Consider the following 20,241-nt stretch of genomic DNA (forward strand, 5'->3'; position numbering starts at 1 on the left):
TCTTTCTGTTCTTGAGTTGCAGGGGTGTTCACAAAATGTGGTTTTGATACACACAAATTTTCAGTTTGTTTTTTTTTTTTAAGATTTTATTTATTTGACAGAGAGAGATCACAAGTAGACGAGAGGCAGGCAGAGAGAGAGAGAGAGAGAGAGAGAGAGAGAGAGAGAGACGGAGGGAAGCAGGCTTCCTGCCGAGCAGAGAGCCCGATGTGGGACTCGATCCCAGGACCCCGAGATCATGACCTGAGCTGAAGGCAGCGGCTTAACCCACTGAGCCACCCAGGCGCCCACAAATTTTCAGTTTTGATGAAGCCCAGTTTTTCCTTTTCTCTTGTTATATGTGTTTTGGTATCCTATGAATCCATTGCCAAATTGAAGGTCATGATGATTTATTCCTATATTTTCTTCTAAGTTTCGTGTTTTTAGGTTTACCTTTGGGTTGTTGATCAATTTTTAGTTAATTCTTATATATATTGTGAGGAAAGGGTCTAATTTCATTCTTTTTGTATGTGGAGTATGTGGATATCCAGTTTTCTTAGCACCATTTGTTGAAAAGACTGTTCTTTCCCCATTGAAAGATCTTTGTGCATTTGTCAAAAACCATCTGGGGCACCTGGATGGCTCAGTCAGTTAGGCATCTCTGATTTCAGCTCAGGTCATGATCTCAGTGTTATGAGCTCCAGGCAGGAGTTAGGCTCCCCCCACAGCAGGGTGTCTGCTTGAGATTCTTGCTCTCCCTGTCCCTCTGAGCACCCCCATAAATAAATAAATAAATCTTAAAAAATCAATTGACTAGAGAGACATGAGTTTAATTTCCAATCAGTTCCATTCTGTTGATTGATGTATCTAACTTTATGGCAATGTTCAGTTGCTTTGATTAGGTTGGAAAATGCTAGTCTTCCAATTTTTTGGTTTTTTTCCAAACTGTTCTTATTGTTCTGAATCACTTACAATGTCATATGAATTTTAAAGTCAGCATGTCAGTTTCTACAAAGAAGCCAACTAGGGGGGCGCCTGGGTGGCTCGGTTGAGCAACTGCCTTCGGCTCAGGTCATGATCCCGGACTTCCAGGATCGAGTCCCGCATTGGGCTCCCAGCTCCTTGGGGAGTCTGCTTCTCCCTCTGACCTCCTCCTCTCTCATGCTCTCTCTCACTCATTCTCCCTCAAATAAATAAATAAAATCTTAAAAAAAAAAAAAAAGCCAACTGGGACTCTGATAAAGGTTACAGTGAATGTGTAGATTGTTTTGAGGAACATTGCAATCTTACTGTCTAGTAGTCCAGTTCATAAATGTGGGGTGACTTTCAACTTAAGTTCACTAGTGGGTTTTTTTTTAAGTACACAGTTTGCATTTTTATTAAATATTTTATTCTTTTGGATACTGTTACAAGTGGAATTATTTTTTTAAAGATTTATTTTAGAGAGTGCACATGTGCACAAGTGTGAGTGGGCGTAAGGGACAGAGGGAGAAAGAGTCTCAAGCAGACTTCCTGCTGAGTGTGGAGCAGGAGGCTTGATCCCACAACCCCAAGACCATGACCTGAGCTGAAATCAAGAGTCGGTCACTTAACCAACTGAGCCACCCAGGCAACTTGGAATTATTTTAATTCAGATTATTATTGCACTGTATAAAAATATAATTGATTTTTGCATATTTATTTGCATCATGTGATCTTGCTGAGTTCTAACAATGTTACAGTCAGTTTTGTAGGGTTTTCTTTATACAAGGTCATGTCATCAATTAATGGAGATTATTTTCCTTCCATCTTTCCACTATATATATTTTTTTAATTTCCTATTTGTCCTTGCTAGACCTAAAGAACAATGTTGATTAGAAGAAGCAAGAGGAAGCGGGGAAGTCCACCTGGGTTGCACAGTTGGTTGTGTGTCCAAATCTTGGTTTTGGTTCGGGTTGCGATCTTGGGGTTATGAGATTGAGCCTCCAGTGGGGCTCCGTGCTCAGCCAGAGTCTGCTTAAGATTCTCTCTCCCTCTGCTTCTCCCACTTGTGTGTAGTTTTTCTCTCTCAAATAAAATTTTTTTAAAAGATGCAATAAGGTATATATATCCTCATCCTGTTCTAATATTAGGGGTAAGCATCACTAAGTCTAATGGTAGCTGACAGCTTTAAAATGTGGATGTAGTTCCCTTTTATTCCTAAATTTACTCTTTTGTCATGAAAGGGTTTTGGATTTTGTCAAATCCTTATTTTTCATGTATGAAGATGATCATGTAGTTTTTTTTTATTATAGTGATATAGTGACTTTATTATAGTGATATAGTGATATTATATTAGATAAACAATCTAATTTTTAATTCCAGGGATAAATCCCACTTAGTCATATGTTCCCAGGTTCAGGTACTTTGTTTTGTTTAGATTTTTGCATCCATTTTCATAAAAGATATTAGTGATAGTTGCCCCTTTTTTGTAGTGTCTTTTTCTGATATTACTATCAAGTTAATTTGGCTTCATAAAAGGAGTTGGAAGTTTTCTTTCCTTTTCTCTCCTTTTTAACATCTTGGAAAGTTTGTGGAATTAGTATTCTGCTTTAAATGTTTCATAGAATTTAACAGTGAAGCTGTATAGACCTGGGCTTTTCTTTGTGGATAGTTTTTTAAATAACTAATTCAATTTATTTGTTATGAGATTATTCAAATATTCTGTCTTCATGAGTAAGTTTGAAAGTTTGTGTGTTTCTTTGAATTTATCCAGTTCATCTGGGTTTTCTGTTTCTTGTGTAATTGTTCATCTTATTCTTTTGTAATCAATTTTTATTTCTGTAAGCTTGGTAGTACTGTCCCCTCTTTCACTTATGATTATAGTAATGGGAGTCCTGTCTCTCTTTAGTCATTCTAGATTATCTAAACATTTATGAACTTATAAAAACTTTTCATAGAACTAGCTTTCAGTTTTATTTATTTTGGAGTATTTTTCCTATTTGATATCTTTAATCTTTTCCCAGTGACTTGAGGGAGGTTGGATTTGACCTAGATATTTACTTTTAATTATATGCACTTTAAGCTTTAAAAGTTTTCCTCTAATCATTAATTGCATGTCATAAATTTTGATATGTTGTGTTAGTCACAAGATATTTCCAGTTTCCCTTTTCATTTTTTTTTTTTTAAAGATTTTATTTATTTATTTGAGAGAGAGACAGTGAGAGAGAGCATAAGCGAGGAGAAGGTCAGAGAGAGAAGCGGACTCCCCGCAGAGCCGGGAGCCCGATGCGGGACTCGATCCCGGGACTCCAGGATCATGACCTGAGCCGAAGGCAGTCGTCCAACCAACTGAGCCACCCAGGCATCCCTCCCTTTTCATTTTTGATAACATTATTTAGGAGTGTTTTGTTTAAATTCCACATGATTTTAAGTTTCCCATTTTTCTTTCTGTTATTTCTAATTTTATTATGGATAGACAAAACTTAAAAAAAAAAAAAAGATTTATCTGAGAGGGAGAACATTGTGTGTGAGCAGGAGAAGGGGCGGAGGGAGGGAGCGAGAATCTCAGACTTCAGTTGAGCACAGAGCCAGATGCAGGGCTCAGTCTCACAACCCTGAGATTATGACCTGAGCCAAAATCAAGAGTCAGACACTTAACTAACTGAGCCATCCATGTGCCCCAATAAATACGTAAGTATTAAAAAAATAAAGAACTTTCTGTTTTGCCCCCTCAGTCCTGTCAATTGTTGCTTCATATGTTTTGGGGCTTTGTTTAAGGCATATATGTTCATAGTTGTGTCTTTTTATAGGCAGACCCTTTTATCAACATATGAAAGGTTTCTTTGTCTCTTGTAAGACTTAAAGCCTGGTTGGTCTCATATTAGTATAGCCCTCAAGCTCTTTGGTGACTACTTGGATGCAATATACTTTTCCATCCTTTTATTTTCAACCTATTTATATACTGGATTTATCATGTTTGTTGTAGGTTGAGTACAGTTAAAATATGGTTTAATTTCTGCCTTTTAGTTGAAAAGTCTAATCAATTTACGTTTAATATGTAGTAACTGAAGACTTGCTTCTACCATTTTTCTACTGTTTTCTATGTACACTCTCTTACTTTCTGTCCCTAATTGGCTTTCTTTATGTTCCATCGATTTTTTTGTAGTTTACCATTTCACTCCTTTATTTCCTATTCATTATACCAGTTAGTTATTTTCTTAGCATTTATCCTTAGATTTCAATTAAAAATTTATATTTATGATGAACTAGTTTGAAGTAAAACAGACTTCATTCAAGGGTCCCAAGACCACTCTCAGGTTCAATGATTTGCTAGAAGGACTCATGTCAGAAAAGGTGTTGTACTCATTCCCCCCACTGCCCCAGTAACAGATTACAGATTAAAATCATTAAGTGCCAGATATTCCAGGGACTAGAGGTAATCTACTAGGAACTGGTTAAGGGCCTAACTTTTGTTTGGAATGGGCAGGGCTTAAACATTTCAGATCTATTGAATCAAACCTTGCAATTTAACTTTAATAGTATAGAAAAGTTTAGCTCCAGCCTCCTTTTCCAATGCTCTTTTAGACCCAGATTATATCTTTATACATTGTGTGCCCTTTAAATAGGTTTATATTTTATGCAGGTCTTTAAAGACATTGGAAAAAAGGAGGAACAACAAACACAAAATACAATATTATTGGATAATATATTTGCCTTTCAGTTGCCTTCACCATTGTTCTTTATTTCTCTTAGCTTTATTGAGATATAATTGACATGTAACACATTAGTTTTAGGTGTACAACATGATTTAATATATGCATATATTGCAAAGTGATTACCAAAATAAATTCTATTAACATCCATCACCTTCTTCTGAGAACTTTTTATTCAATTGGTAACTTTTAAGTTTCACCATCTTAGCCACTTTCAAACATACAATACAGCATCAAGTATAATTACTATGCTGTACATTAACATCCCCTTGACTGACTTTTATACTTGGAAATTTGTACATTTCTTGACCATATTCATCCATTTTGTCCACCCACATCCCTTCTCCCCCCACCCCCAACCCTGGAAACCACCACTATGTTGTATCTGTGAAGTTGTTTTGTTTTTTAAATCTTAATTCCAGATATAAGTGAGATCATTGAGTATTTTCCTTTCTCTGACTTATTTCAGCTAGCGTAATACCCTCAAGGCTAATCAATTGCAAATGGCATGATTTCCTTACTTTTTATGGCAGAATACTACTCTATTCTGTGTACACATCAAATATTCTTTAACCATTTGTGCATCAGTGAACAATTAGTTTGTTTCCATGCCTGTGTGTTGTCCATAATGCTGCAATGAACATAGGGGGTGCAGAAATCTTTTCAAGAGCTTTCATTTCCTTCAGATAAATACCCAGAGGTGGAATTGCCTAGATCATGTGGTGGTTCTATTTTTAATTTTTTGAGGAACCTCCATAGTGTTTTCCATAGCAGCTGCACCAGTTTACATTCCCAACAGTGCAGCAGGCTCCCTTTTCTTCACATCTCACCAACACTTGTATTCATTGTCTTTTTGATAACAGCCATTCTAACAGGTGTAAGGCAATATCTTGTTGTGGTTTTGAATTGCATTTCTCTGATGATTAATGATATGCGGCACCTTTTCATGTATTTGTTTACAATTAGTATTTTGGGGAAAAGTGTCTATTCAGATCCTCTGCCCATTTTTAACTGGATTGTGTCTTTTTTTATACTGAATTGTGGAGTCATTTATGTATTTTGGGTATTTAAGCCCTTATGAGATACATGATTCGCACCTGTTTATTGGTTGATCCAGAGCTTAATGTATACATCTAATGAGAAACAGCTTCTTATATATACTAAAATCCAATGAGACAGGGAAGTGGTACTTGTCTTTTAAAAAGTATGTGAACGGGGCACCTGGGTGGCTTAGTTGTTAAGCATCTGCCTTCGGCTCAGGTCATGATCCCGGGGTCCTGAGATGGAGCCCCGTGTCGGGAAGCCTGCTTCTCTCTCTCCTGCTCACCCTGCTTGTGTTCCCTCTCTGGCTGTTTCTCTCTGTCAAATAAATAAAATCTTTGAATAAATAATGTGAACAAAAAGGGGAATCCCCTTGCACTGTTGGTGGGAATGCAAGTTTGTGCAGCCACTCTGGAAAACAGCATGAAGGTTCCTCAAAAAGGTGAAAATGGAGCTACCCTATGACCCAGCAATCGCACTAACTGGGTATTTACCGTAAAAATACAAAGGTAGTGATCCGAGGGGGACCTGCATCCCAATGCTTATAGCAGCAGTATCCACAAGAGCCAAACTATGGAAAGAGTCCAGATGTCCCCTGACAAATGAATGGATAAAGAAGATGTGGTGTATATATATATAATGGAATATTACACAGCCATCCAAAAAATGAAAGCTTGCCATTTGCAACGATGTGGATGGGACTAGAGGGTGTTACGCTGAGTGGAATAAGTCAGAGAGATGTATGATCTCATGAATATGTGGAAATTAGGAAATGAAACAGGATCATAGGGAAAGAGAGGAAAAAATGAAACAAGACGAAACCAGAGAGGGCGACAAACCATAAGAGACTCTTAATCATAGGAAACAATCTGAAGGTTGCTGGAAGTGGAGGGGTGGGAGTGGAAGGATGGGATAACTGGACGATGGACACTGAAGAGGGTATGTGATGTAATGAACACTGGGTATTATATAAGACTGATGAATTACAGGCCTGTACCTCTGAAACCAATGATATATGTTAATTGAATTTAAATTTTTTTTTAAATTTAAAATTTTTTTAAAAAGTATGAGAACAGGGGCACCTGGGTGGCTCAGTGGGTTAAAGCCTCTGCCTTGGGCTCAGGTCATGATCCCAGGGTCCTGCGATCGAGCCCTGCATTGGGCTCCCTGTTCAGCAGGAAACCTGCTTCCTCCTTTCTCTCTGCCTACTTGTGATCTGTCAAATAAATAAAATCTTTTTAAAAAAAAAAGTATGGGAAGAAAAGAAAGCCTGCATATGTCTATAGCTTTTGTTACATTAATCTTATGTATAATTTTCAGTAAGCTCTACATCCAACATGGGGCTGGAACTCATAACCCTAAGATCAAAAGTCACATGCTATGCCTACTGAGCCAGCCAGGTGCCCTTTATTTACTGTTTGTTTTGATTTGATATTGTGGATCTGAAGTACCATTTATATTCATTTACTTAGCCCAATTTGGCTTTGCTTTTACCTATCTCCTTTACATTATTAGTGGAAATATTATACTTTTATATGTTATAGGCCCAACAGTACATTATTTTATACAGCTGATATTCAGAATGGTTAAGAGAAAAGTAAAAAAAAAAAAATTATATATATACACACACATATATATATATATATATACACACATATATATATGTATATATATACACACATATATATATATATATATATATACACATATATATATGTATATATATATACACACACTGCCTGTGAAAATCAAATACTCACCTCCAGTGAGCACTTTCGGTCTTCTCCTAATAGTCTTTTACCAAAATGTCCCTGTTTTTGAGAATGCCCTTAGGCTTAAACTTTTCCATCATTACAAATGAAGTAATTTCCTTTGGAGAGGGATATAGAACTCTCTTGTCTGTGGCCTGCTTCTCCCCCTGGACAAAATCCTGAGCCACAGATCTAGTACTGCAGTTAGGGGTATTAGCATGCTTCCCTCTGAGTCATACCTCTGCTTTTAAGAACTGAGTGCTTGGGGGCACCTGGGTGGCTCAGAGGGTTAAGCCTCTGCCTTCGGCTCAGGTCATGATCCCAGGGTCCTGGGCCCCGAATCAGGCTCTCTGCTCAGCAGGGAGCCTGCTTCCCCCTCTCTCTGCCTGCCTCTCTGCCTACTTGTGATCTCTGTCAAATAAATAAAATCTTTAAAAAAAAAAAAACAAAAAACAAAAACTGAGTGCTTGGTAGATTGGCTGCGGGGGGGAGATGCTTCAGTCAGGGGTCGCAGTTTGTTCTCGGTATGATCCATGATCCTCTCCCATGATCCAAGGCAGACAACTGAACCCCGGTATTCTTACCAGTGCCACATCCAGGGTATATATTTTGTTTGTGGCTGCTAGACAGAAGAAAATCTATCCCTTGGCTGCATTTTCCTGAGCAACAGACAGGTGGGGGAAGGAGGAGAAATGCTGATGTCCTGCTCCTCCATGGAGGATGGCCATCTATCTGGGAGCAAGAGCTGACGAGTGGTGAGGAAGCCTTGACTGTGCCAGGATAGAGTAATTTTGTCACTAAGATGGGATGAACAAGGAAGAGTTTGGTTCAGATATTGCAGAATTTCAGCTTGTAATAAGTTTTAGTAGATTTTCTTGAACAAATGTTTTTTTCATTTACTATATATTTTTATATATAATTCTCACCAGTTTTGACAGAGGAACATGTCAACAGAGTTCCTCACACTGTCATGGCAGAAATGGAATTCCCGGACCAATTCTTCACAGTTCTAAGCATGGACCATGTAAGTTGCTGAATCTGTTTCCTTTGTGAACATTTGCTTTTTCTGAACCTTCCTACCAAATAGAGCCCACCCCACATTCCCATAGTTTTTCACTTTCTAGTGAGAGTTGGAACCACACATAAACAGTATAACTCCTGTGTGCCTATCTGTTCTCCAAATAATGTTCAGCACTCTTATGTGTTCATTCTTTTTTTTTTTTAAGATTTTATTTATTTATTTGACTGACAGAGATCACAAGTAGACAGAGAGGCAGGCAGAGAGAGAAAGGGAAGCAGGGTCCCTGCTGAGCAGAGAGCCGGATGTGGGACTGGATCCCAGGATCCTGAGCTCATGACCTGAGCCGAAGGCAGCGGCTTAACCCACTGAGCCGCCCAGGCGCCCCTTATGTGTTCATTCTTTTGTCAACAGCAACTAGAGTAGAAATGGAATCCCTAGATGGAGGGATTTACCATCCTTTTTCATATTCTTGGATATTCATTTTCATATTCTTGGATAGTGAAAATGATCAACATATCCATTTGGGCAAACTCTATACTTCTGAAGAGACATGAGTTTCCGGGTAGACTGGATTTGATCTTGACTGGTTTCCATCATACATAAATAGATGATTATAGAGTTCCAGAATCCAAGAAGATCTTATCCAATATCAGTGTCTAAATACAGTTAAGCCAATATTTTCTTCACCAAATAGACTACTCTATAGCCACTAAAAGGTACTTATTAGATAGGATCAGAATTTTTACTTCTAATGATAAACTATCATGTTAAATAATACGTAACATAGTGCTGAATTTGGGGCTGCAAAAAATTATAGAGTAGTGTTCACATCTCATTTTCAAAGTTAGATATTTCTAACTTCAAGGATGTAGAAACTCACCTTTATTAATTCATGCAGCAGGCATGTAGTATGTATGTAGTATGCATGAATACACTTTGAAATTTTAAAAAATCCATTTTCTGGAAATAAAATGAATTTACAAAGATATATAGATAGTCTTAGAGCACTAATTTTCTTACTTCTCATACCATAACCTTCTACCCCGGCCTACTAGTTTACTGTTTAGTCTACTTCCCATAATGTAAATTCTTTTCTTTTTTCTCAAAATATTTCCTTCAATTTCACCTATATATGGTTTGTTCTTTCAGGAGTTGGTGACATTCAGGGATGTGGTCATCACCTTCTCTCCAGAGGAATGGGAGTATCTGGATTCAGCTCAGAGGAACTTGTATTGGGATGTGATGATGGAGAACTATAGCAACTTGGTCTCACTGGGTAAGTTTATCTGCTTCATATAATTTAGAATACACTGTATTGAATATCAGGTGCTTTTTAGTAAACCCAAGGCTATCTTGAAAGAATATAGGTACATTTCTTTTTCCTATTTCCAGAGGCACAGTTGAACTTTGAGTTGGAGAGGACGCCTCCATTAAGCACATTCATCGTTCTTCATGATGTATCTTCTCAGTCCCTTCATATTTCTACTTTCCCTGATACCCAGGGAGTTTAATTTGAATTTTAGAAGACATACAGCACATCCTTTGAGATAGCTCTTATATTGTGATTGAAAGTCAGAATTGCTATAAATGCTTTGCTATTTTCTATCTCACCTTCTTGAAGAATCGCTAAGAACCTGTGTCTTGATTTATGATTATTAAAAGAATCTACATAATTTATATGTTAGATGGATAAACAGAATTCATGTTCATTGCCTCACATCTGTTGTCTTATACCTGTTCTGTGGTTAAAGAACGTTGCATTTAACATTGTCAGTATTCCAGCAAGGATCTCTTAATGTTTTAGAAAGCTACCTGTTTTCCTGTCAGATCACATAGTTCTTGCCAGGTATCAGGCCCTGTTCTGAGCACTTTTATTAATCTATTTAATCTTAATTCCTCATCAGCTCTATGCATGAATATTTGTATTATTTTGCTAAGATAAAGAGTATTTAGGCAGCTTCTCCGGGGTTACACAGTTCATCAGTGTCAAAAGGAGGTTTTCTTTTTCTTTTTTTTTTTTTTTTAAGATTTTATTTATTTGACAGAGATCACAAGTAGGCAGAGAGGCAGGCAGAGAGAGGGGGGAGCAGGCTCCCTGCTGAGCAGGGAGCCGGATGCGGGGCTGGATCCCAGGACCCTGGGATCATGACCCGAGCCCAAGGCAGAGGCTTTAACCCACTGAGCCACCCAGGTGCCCCCAAAGGAGGTTTTCTACCCAATGAGTCTGATGCAAAAGCTGATGTTGTTAACTGGTACAATAAATTGCCTCACAAGACAAAGAGTTGAAATGGGTTTGAGTAAAGAACTCTGTATACTTTGTAATTCTGTGGTCACTCTAAGGTGAATGGTTTTTCAGTCTCCTCACATTTCTCTTCTCTGAAATCTATCAGTATTATTTCAACTTCATTTATCAAAACTTAACCAATTCTCTTAAGTGTTTCATATAATTGTTCTTTTTTTAATCCCTTAGGTTACATTTCTTTGTTGTAAGCAGATTGTTCCATTTTTAAGCCTTTCTGATCACCTTACTGGAGGAAGGGAAGTTGTTCTGGAGGGTTGGGAGGGATAGGACAAGAACAGAGGGTCAGGTGAGTGAGGGCTGGTAAGAGAGGAAAAGCCATCACCAGAATAAAAAGCCCAGGCTTTCTGGGAAGAAGTGGGTCCCTGTGATGTTTTTGGAAAACTCCATTCAAAGCCCTGTGGAAAAAAGCTCAACACTTGGGGAAGCCAATTAAGATCTTCCCCCGTACAACCAATGTTTTTTCCATGTTGCTATTTGAATTTCTATAAATTCTCAACAAAAAAACATGTGTGCACTGAGATAAATACTGTGGTAGCCCTATCAGTATGAGGTGAGAAAAATTGATACTTATTATGGAATTGACTCACTAGTGAGATGTATAATAATAAACAGGAAAACAAATAATTAGGAAATGTATCCCATACAGTGATAAGTGCTATAAAGAAAGGTAAAAATAACAGCAAAGGAATAAAGAATGAGGGAGAAAGTGAATTCACACAGTACGGTCAGAAGGCAATCTCCGTAAGTGGTGCCTGGGTGGTTCAGTTGGTTAAGCAAGCATCCTACTCTTGATCTCAGCTCATGTTTGGATCTCAAGGTTGTGAGTGCAAGCATTGCAGTGGCGTACTTAAAAAAAAGAAATCTCTGTGGTCTTAGTTTGTCATTCTATGAATATATAGCTCCTTATTAATAATTTGCCTAATGATTTTTACAATTAAAAATTTTCATTTATCATGCGCCTGGGTGGCTCAGTGGGTTAAAGCCTCTGTCTTCAGCTCAGGGTCCTGGGATCGAGCCCCGCATCAGGCTCTCTGCTCAGCGGGGAGCCTGCTTCCCACCCCCTGTCTGCCTCTCTGCCTTCTTGTGATCTCTGTCAAATAAATAAATAAAATCTTAAAATTTTTTTTCATTTATATCAGTGTTTTCTTCTATCATTCCTTCCTCACTTATTAGTTGCCCTGTTGTTCTGTTACCAGCAAGAGTGTTTGTTCTTCCTATGATTATAACTAATTAGTGACTTAAAATGGTGCATCTGAAATTTTCTGACTTTCTCTTGTTTGTGTCTCATTACAGAATTATTGATTTTTTATTGCTTCAGTTTATTTTAGCTCACCAGTCTTAATTCTTGATGCCCAGTTGTATGGCTCTTTCTTATGGTGATTTTCGTGTATCTCTGACTCAGTCCTTTTTTTTTTTTTAAAGATTTTATTTATTTGAGAGAGAGCACAAGATGGGGGAGGGTCAGAGGGAGCCTGATGTGGGACTCAATCCTGGGACTCTAGGATCATGACCTGAGCCACCCAGGCACCCTGACTCAGTACTTGAAATTTATTCTTGCTTTTTGAGACTTTTCCAGGCCCACCCTATACCTTCCCTATCCCAGACCAGACACCTGAATTGGTAAAAAGTGTGTTGTTCTGGTCTAAGTTTTGTAGTTTCTGTTGTATTTTTAAAAAATCAATACTAGGAGGGCATCAGGTGACTCAGTCATTGAGCATCTGCCTTTGGCTCAGGTCATGATCTCGGGGTCCAGGATGGAGCCCCCGCATTGGGCTCCCCGCTCAGCTGGGAGGCCTACTTCTCCCTCTCCCGCTGCTTGTGTTCCCTCTCTCACTGTGTCTCTGTCAAATAAATAAAATCTCAATACGAGGTATTAATTTTACTTATTTACTTAACATATTTTAGTTACACAAAGGTTTTTTCCCCTTTCTTTGATTTTTGTATTGTCAGATGGTGGTCTCCCTTATCTCCTCCAGGTGTTTTGTGTGTCCAGTTAAAGCATGTCCCCATGCCTTCCACCCTCACACCACAGTAGTGTGTATATATTCAGATTTCTTGATTTCTGTCACAATAATCAAGGGCACACGTCCCTTCCCTATACCACATCATGACTCGAATCTTTTCGAAGCCCTAGCTTGTTACTTGTTTTACTACCACAACCTGAGCAATAGGCATGCTTTTGATTTTTTATTTCATGGGAGGTGAGTCAGTTTTCTGTCTCGCAACTTGGTCTTTTTCAATTTTTTTTTGGCTTCTGGGGTTTCTAATATCTATTTCCCTAGAAGATAATTCACCCTAAGACAACATTTTCAAATTGATTAGCATAGCAGTCTTAAAACAGTTTAGAAAATACATTCTCTGGTGGTTTTCTTTCATCATTTTTTTATATTTTTTACTTACTTTTATAGGATTTCTAGCTACATCTGCTTCTGTATTTATTGAATTCCCCCTTCACCTTTTCTTAGGTCACTATGTTGTTTCCCATCTTCTTGATTGGGATGTACACATTATGTTAATAAGGAAAAATGAAAATAAGTAAACATTTAAATCCTTACTGTTTGTGTGACTAATGATGACTTCCATAGACTTTAATATGTAATGCAGTTGATCCTTCAACAGCACAGGTTTGAACTGTGTGGGTCCACTTTCATGTGAATTTTTTGATTAAGATAGTATAATATGTGAATGTATTTTTTCTTTTTTTAAAGACTATATTGATTTGACAGAGCGCACAAGCAAGGGGTGCAGTAGGCTCTCCCCAGGCTAGGGAGTCAGATGCGGGGCTTGATCCCACCCTGGGATCATGACTTGAGCCAAAGGCAGACACTCAACCAACTGAACGACCCAGGTGCCCTTCTTACATTTTTAACATTTTCTTTTCTTTAGTTTACTTTATTGTATGAGTACAAGTATATAATATATAAGCATATAAAATATGTATTAATTAACTGTTCTTGGAAAGGTTTCCTCTGTCAATAGTAGGCTATTAATAGTTTGGGGTGAGTCAAAAGTTATATAATGGTTTTTGATGGTGCAGGGCATTGGCACCCTAACCCCAATTTCGGGGTCAGCTGCATTTTCAATGTGGTCATTCTCTGAAATTATTGTAATTTCAATTACATTTCCACATTTGGTGGAAAGTCTTTCATTTTTAGGTAGAAGTACATTTTGATTTACTGATGCTGGCATTCATTTATAATTTTATTCTAATCAAATAATGGCTGCATTATTATACCTTTATTACTTACAACATAATTCAGTCACAGGAAGTTATTTTCGCCCTGTATCATCCAGTGTTTATCATTCATTTTGGATTTCCCTCCGGTTATCTCATCTAATTGCCAGTCTCTAGCCACTGTTCAACAAATTCTTTTTTACAGAGTTCCTTCCATTCTTGCTCACCTGTACCACCTTTTCCACATCATTCTATTAGCTTCTTCCCTTTTCAGAATTGCATAAGCCTTATGGTATGATTTATACCTACTGTAATATCTAAAATATTCTGAAACTGCCTTGCAGAGCATAACAATGGTTGACTTTGAGTACAAGAAAATGAAAGAGCATGAAGGAAAGAGAATATCTGGGAAAAAGCATGAAGGAAACATTTAAATACAGACTAGGATTTCAGTAGGATAGATGTGTCACAGTGAAAAAGCTAAATAAAAAAAAAAGCTAAATAAAAAAGCTAAAAAAAAAGTAAATAAAATTCTTCATCTTTATTGACATGTGGGGTAAAGAAAATCATGGTTATGCAGAGCAGGAAATTAATAGCAGTGATGGAGACAGTATATGAAGTAAAGAGTCAATTAGAAAAAAATCGTTCATAAACACTACTCGTGTGTGTGAATATAAATCACTGCAGTGTAGTGTGAGGGTTGGAAGGCACGGACACAAATGACTGCATTATTCTTAAAAAAAGGTACTTTTTTTTTTTTTTTTTTTTTAATTTTGTTTGAGAGAGAGAGTCAGAGATAGTGACAGAGCACAAGCTGGGAGGAGAGGGAGAATCTGGCTCCTCACTGAGCAAGGAGCCCCATGCAGACTCGATCCCAGGATGCTGGGATCATGTCCTGAGCCAAGGGAATACCCTTAACCAACTGAGCCATCCAGATGCCCTTGTACATAATTGTTTTGATGATCAATTGTGTTACCCAGTGACTGATCCTTATAATATTTTCTTTTTGTCTTATTTAGATTCTTTTCATTCAGTGATTTAATTTCCCTGTAACTATCAACTTGTCCTTGGGGCTTGTTATTCAGTGGCATATAATGATTACATCTCTCCGTCTGGAATTTAAGGAATAAGGCTCAATACCCTAACAACAGAAAGTTACCGAATACACAACTGAAAAAGAATGAAGAGTGTGAGGGCGTGCAACTAGATACGGGAACAGAAGCGTAAATATGAACTTACAGTCAGTTCGGATCTCATTTCTGAGGGTAGTAACTTTTAGATCTGAATAATAAAATGTGGGTGGTATGTAAAGAACCCATTTCTGAGCTGCGAAACATTTGAGTGTGGAAATTATGTTTGTTTTAAGAGGCCAGAAAAAGGGTGCCTGGGTGGCTCAGTGGGTTAAGCCTCTGCCTTCGGCTCAGGTCATGATCCCAGCGTCCTGGGATCAAGCCCCACATCAGGCTCTCTGCTCAGCAGGGAGCCTGCTTCCTCCTCTCCCTCTCTCTGCCTGCCTCTCTGCCTTCTTGTGATCTCTGTCAAATAAAAATAAATAATTAAAAAAAAAAAAGGTCAGAAAAAGATTAGGTGAAAGGGGATAATGGATTAAGATAGGTCTTATAAGCACCTTGATTCCACAGTAAAGTATTTGGAGTCTACGGTTAAAAAAAACAAAAACAAAAAAAAACATACTTGGGGTGCCTGGGTGGCTCAGTCACGTAAGTGTCCGACACTTGATCTCAGTTCAGGTCTTGATCACAGGGTCATGCATTCAGGTCCTGCACTGGGCTCCACGTTGGGCTTGGAGCCTACTTAAAAACAAAAACAAAATTGCTAGTTTGTATAGATTATCAAATTGTGATCTGCATTAGCTATATCTGTACATGATACTGACTTGTTCTGCATCTTTAGATGGTGATCAATTTACCTGGATTGGTTCCCAAACACTAGCACTCTCAACAAGCTTACTAAGTGATGATCAACGCTTAAAATGTCAGACCCACTGACTTTATCTGTTTCCCTTATCACAAACGTCACAATTTTACATTATGCTTTCATTATTTTCTGATTTTTCTTAAAACTTCATTGAGGTATTTTAATCACTCACTTGTATCACTTGTATTGTTTGTATTCGCAGTTTTTCTCCTCTGCATTGCGTAAATGTTTCATTTTTATGGCACACGAAAACAAAAACAGTTTCTTTTTCCCTCTCTTCCAGATTTGGAGTCCAACTATGACCCAAAGTGTTCGTCTACTAGAAAGGACATCACTGAAAACAGTGGGTCTCAGTGCAAAGTAACAGAAAGCAAATTCATTGGTCTCGAGAGCTCCATTTTCAGAAATGACGGGCAAAGCAAAGGCAAGTCTGAAGTACAAGGACCTGAAGTGGGATATTTCAGTCCAATGAAAATCAACTCTGAAAAAGTACCCGATTACAAACATCCTAAGTCTCTTATATCACATCAGACAACTCATGATAGCAAAAACCCCCATGCATATAAGGAATATGGGAAGGTCCTTAGCTGTGACTTAAATTTTGATGACTATGAGAGAATACATACCGGTGAGAAAACATATCATCAATATAATGCATATTGGAAGACCTTTGGCGATGACCCACATACCCTACAACTAAAAATACATAGTGGTGTGAAACCTTGTAAATATATGGGATCTGAGAATGCATTTAGTTTTTATGAAGACCTTAGTATACAGAAAATGCATGATGACCAGAAGTGCTATAAATGTAAGAAATATGACAGGACCATTAGAAGAGTTGAAGAAATACCTCCACTTCAAGTAATTCATGATGCTGAGAAACCCTATGAATGCACTTTCTGTGGTAAATCCTTTAGGGTGCATACGCAACTTACTCGACACCAGAAAATCCATACTGATGAGAAACCTTACAAATGTATGGAATGTGGCAAGGACTTTAGGTTCCATTCACAGCTCACTGAACATCAGAGAATTCATACTGGTGAGAAACCATACAAATGTATACAATGTGAGAAAGTCTTTAGAATTAGTTCACAGCTTATTGAACATCAGAGAATTCATACAGGTGAGAAGCCTTATGCATGTAAAGAATGTGGGAAGACCTTTGGAGTCTGTAGAGAACTTGCTCGACATCAGAGAATTCATACCGGAAAGAAACCCTATGAATGCAAGGCATGTGGAAAGGTCTTTAGAAACAGTTCATCGCTGACTAGACATCAGAGAATTCATACTGGTGAGAAACCCTATAAATGCAAGGAATGTGGGAAAGCTTTTGGAGTAGGCAGTGAACTTACTCGACATCAGAGAATTCACAGTGGTCAGAAACCTTATGAATGTAAAGAGTGTGGCAAGTTCTTTAGACTTACTTCAGCACTTATTCAACATCAGAGGATTCACAGTGGTGAAAAACCTTACGAATGTAAGGTGTGTGGGAAGGCTTTCAGACATAGTTCAGCCCTTACTGAGCATCAGAGAATTCATACTGGAGAGAAACCTTATGAATGCAAGGCCTGTGGGAAGGCCTTTAGACACAGTTCCTCCTTTACAAAACATCAGAGAATTCATACTGTTAAGAAACCATATGAATGTAAGGAATGCGGGAGTGCCTTTAGTGTGGGTAAGCACCTTACTTGACATAAAAAAAAGTTGAACTGGTGTTTTGTCTTTTGAATGAAAGACATGTACAAAAGCCTTTTGCTTCTGAGTTTCACTAGGGAAGTCCATGCCTTGTAATAAGAAGTAACCAAGGGGATTATGTTGCTCTTATTGTTTCCAGACTTCTGGGCAACTCTATTTAGCAGAATTACTCAGTGACAGGTGATGTATACTTTTTTTGTTAGATATTGCCAAATATTTGTTTTTATTTCTCCTTTTTATACCAGTTAACATTCTGAATATCTGTTTAGATAGGATGGTCCCTATTCATTTCTGAATAATTAGTAAAACACATTTTCCACACCTAGTAATTAGAGTCAGTTTCACGTGAATTTCTTTTCCAGACATGTTTTGTTTACAGTTATTTTTCATGTTTGTGTTTTTGTTCTTCTGTCTATTCATTGTTTTTGGCTTATTAATTTGTACTATTATTCAAATAAATCTTCTGCATTCTAACTTTTTGTTACATATGATGTACTTTTCTTCCTCCAGGCAGTTAAAACTTCTAATCGCATACTATGTATGTGGTTTTTTTAAGATTTTATTTATTTGACAGGCAGAGAGAGAGGGGGAAGCCAGCTCCCCACTGAGAAGAGAGCCCAATGTGGGGCTTGGTCCTAGGACCCTGAGATCATGACCCAAGCTGAAGGTAGAGGCTTAACCCACTGAGCCACCCAGGCGGCCCTATGTATGTGGTTTTAAAGTCTTAAGGCCCTGCCTGATATTTTTGTAGATTTGTTTTTAATTTTCTATTGTTTTTAATGTTAGATAAGTAATTTCCTTTCCATTGCCATCAAGTGATTGATTTCTTTTAAAATTTCTGTTTTGGGGGCACCTGGGTGGCTCAGTGGGTTAAAGCCTCTGCCTTCGGCTCAGGTCATGATCCTGGGGTCCTGGGATCGAGCACCACGTCAGGCTCTCTGCTCAGCAGGGAGCCTGCTTCCTTCTCTCTCTCTGCCTCCTTGTGATCTTTCTCTCTCTGTTAGATGGATAAATAAAATCTTAAAAAAAAAATTGTTTTGACATGACAGACTTGCCTGCCTACCTACCTACCACAACACAATTCCTTTATTTTTTTTTTTTGTTTAAAGATTTTATTTATTTATTTGACAGAGAGAGATCACAGTAGACAGAGAGGCAGGCAGAGAGAGAGAGGGAAGCAGGCTCCCCGCCGAGCAGAGAGCCCCATGCGGGACTTGATCCTAGGACCCTGAGATCATGACCTGAGCCGAAGGCAGCAGCTTAACCCACTGAGCCACCCAGGCGCCCCAACACAATTCCTTTAAAGAGCCTTTGACATCTAGGCAGTACCAAAGAGCATCCAAAGGAAAGGGGCACTTTTAAATCTTTTGTAAAATTTACTCAGACATTCGTATCTGTCTCTTAAGATTAAAGGAGGAGAAAATCTACAACTATTGTAATGATTATAAACTTAGTAAACTTACATTTGGACGGTCTACAACTCTATTATTACCATGGCTTCAATTGGGTTTTGTATATTTATACTTTTTGTTCCCTGTTAGTGTTGCCTTGCTGGGTTGTGGCAGCTTAACAATCAATAGAACTTTGATTTTAGAAAGGAAAGGAAAAACAAAAGAAAAAAATTAGTGTACAGAGATAAAATTGCAATTCTTTTTTTTTTTAAAGATTTTATTTATTTGACAGAGAGAGATCACAAGTAGAGAGGCAGGCAGAGAGAGAGGGAGGGAAGCAGGCTCCCTGCTAAGCAGAGAGCCCGACGCGGGACTCGATCCCAGGACCCTGAGATCATGACCTGAGCCGAAGGCAGCGGCTTAACCCACTGAGCCACCCAGGCGCCCCTAAAATTGCAATTCTTAATTGTCCATCATCTCCTTCTTTAGTCAGGAGAGTTGACCTGGTTATGCAATTAATGTTAATTATGAGCCACGGGTTATTAGATGTTTATAAGAAAATTTACCTATTGTTAGATACAGTTATATCACCATTAGGGAGATTTTAGTTTTTCAAACTGGTCTTCCCCAGAATTTTTGGACTCTAAAGTTTTTGCATGACCCAGCAATATTCTTATTGGATACACTGAGTTGTTTTGCTTTAAATATTCCTAATTAGTATTTTATTTAAATTAGCAATTTTAAAAAATATATACTTAGAGGTGCCTGGGTGGCTCAGTTAGTTAAGCATCTGCCTTTGGCTCAGGTCATGATCTCTGGGTCCTGGGATTGGGCTCCTTGCTCAGTGGGGAATATGCATCTCCTTCTCCCCAGTGCTTTCTCTCTTGCTTACGACTCTTTCTCAAATAAGTAAATAAAATATTTAAACTATAGATAGATAGATATACACACACACACATAGACACACATATGTACACACACATATACATATATATATAAAGTATGTGTATATGTGTGTATACACATACACATTTGGTAGATATATCATGCTACAAAATAAGAATGAGTCTCTGTTGTTAATCTTTTTATTAGGATATATGCTATTTAATGTCTTTAAATAGTTCAACTCTATTTTTTTAACGGTTTAAAAAAAAAATTTACTCATGAGAGAGAGAGGCAAAGGGGAAGCAGGCTCCCCCATGGAGCAGGGAGCCCAATGTGGGACTCGATCCCAGGACCCTAGGATCATGACCTGAGCTAAGGGCAGATGCT

General features: G+C 38.0%; 1 protein-coding gene across 6 annotated transcripts in view; it reads left to right on the top strand.

Annotated features, from left to right (window-relative positions):
* ZNF260 (zinc finger protein 260) overlaps positions 1-20,241 on the top strand; it is a 120,108-nt gene that overhangs the window by 41,944 nt on the left and 57,923 nt on the right. For 5 of the 6 annotated variants that reach the window (XM_047709528.1, XM_047709525.1, XM_047709523.1 and 2 more), the window contains 3 exons: positions 8,374-8,468; positions 9,615-9,741; positions 16,161-18,130. In XM_047709528.1, the coding sequence (XP_047565484.1) occupies positions 8,415-8,468; positions 9,615-9,741; positions 16,161-17,575 (1,596 nt within the window). In that variant the 5' untranslated portion in view covers positions 8,374-8,414 and the 3' untranslated portion in view covers positions 17,576-18,130. Of the gene's footprint in view, positions 1-8,373; positions 8,469-9,614; positions 9,742-16,160; positions 18,131-20,241 lie in introns of those variants that run through there. The other variant, XM_047709531.1, reaches the window with a different exon arrangement.

This window comes from Lutra lutra, chromosome 17 (genome assembly GCF_902655055.1).
Source record: "Lutra lutra chromosome 17, mLutLut1.2, whole genome shotgun sequence".
In the NCBI taxonomy this organism is placed as follows: Eukaryota; Metazoa; Chordata; class Mammalia; order Carnivora; family Mustelidae; genus Lutra; species Lutra lutra.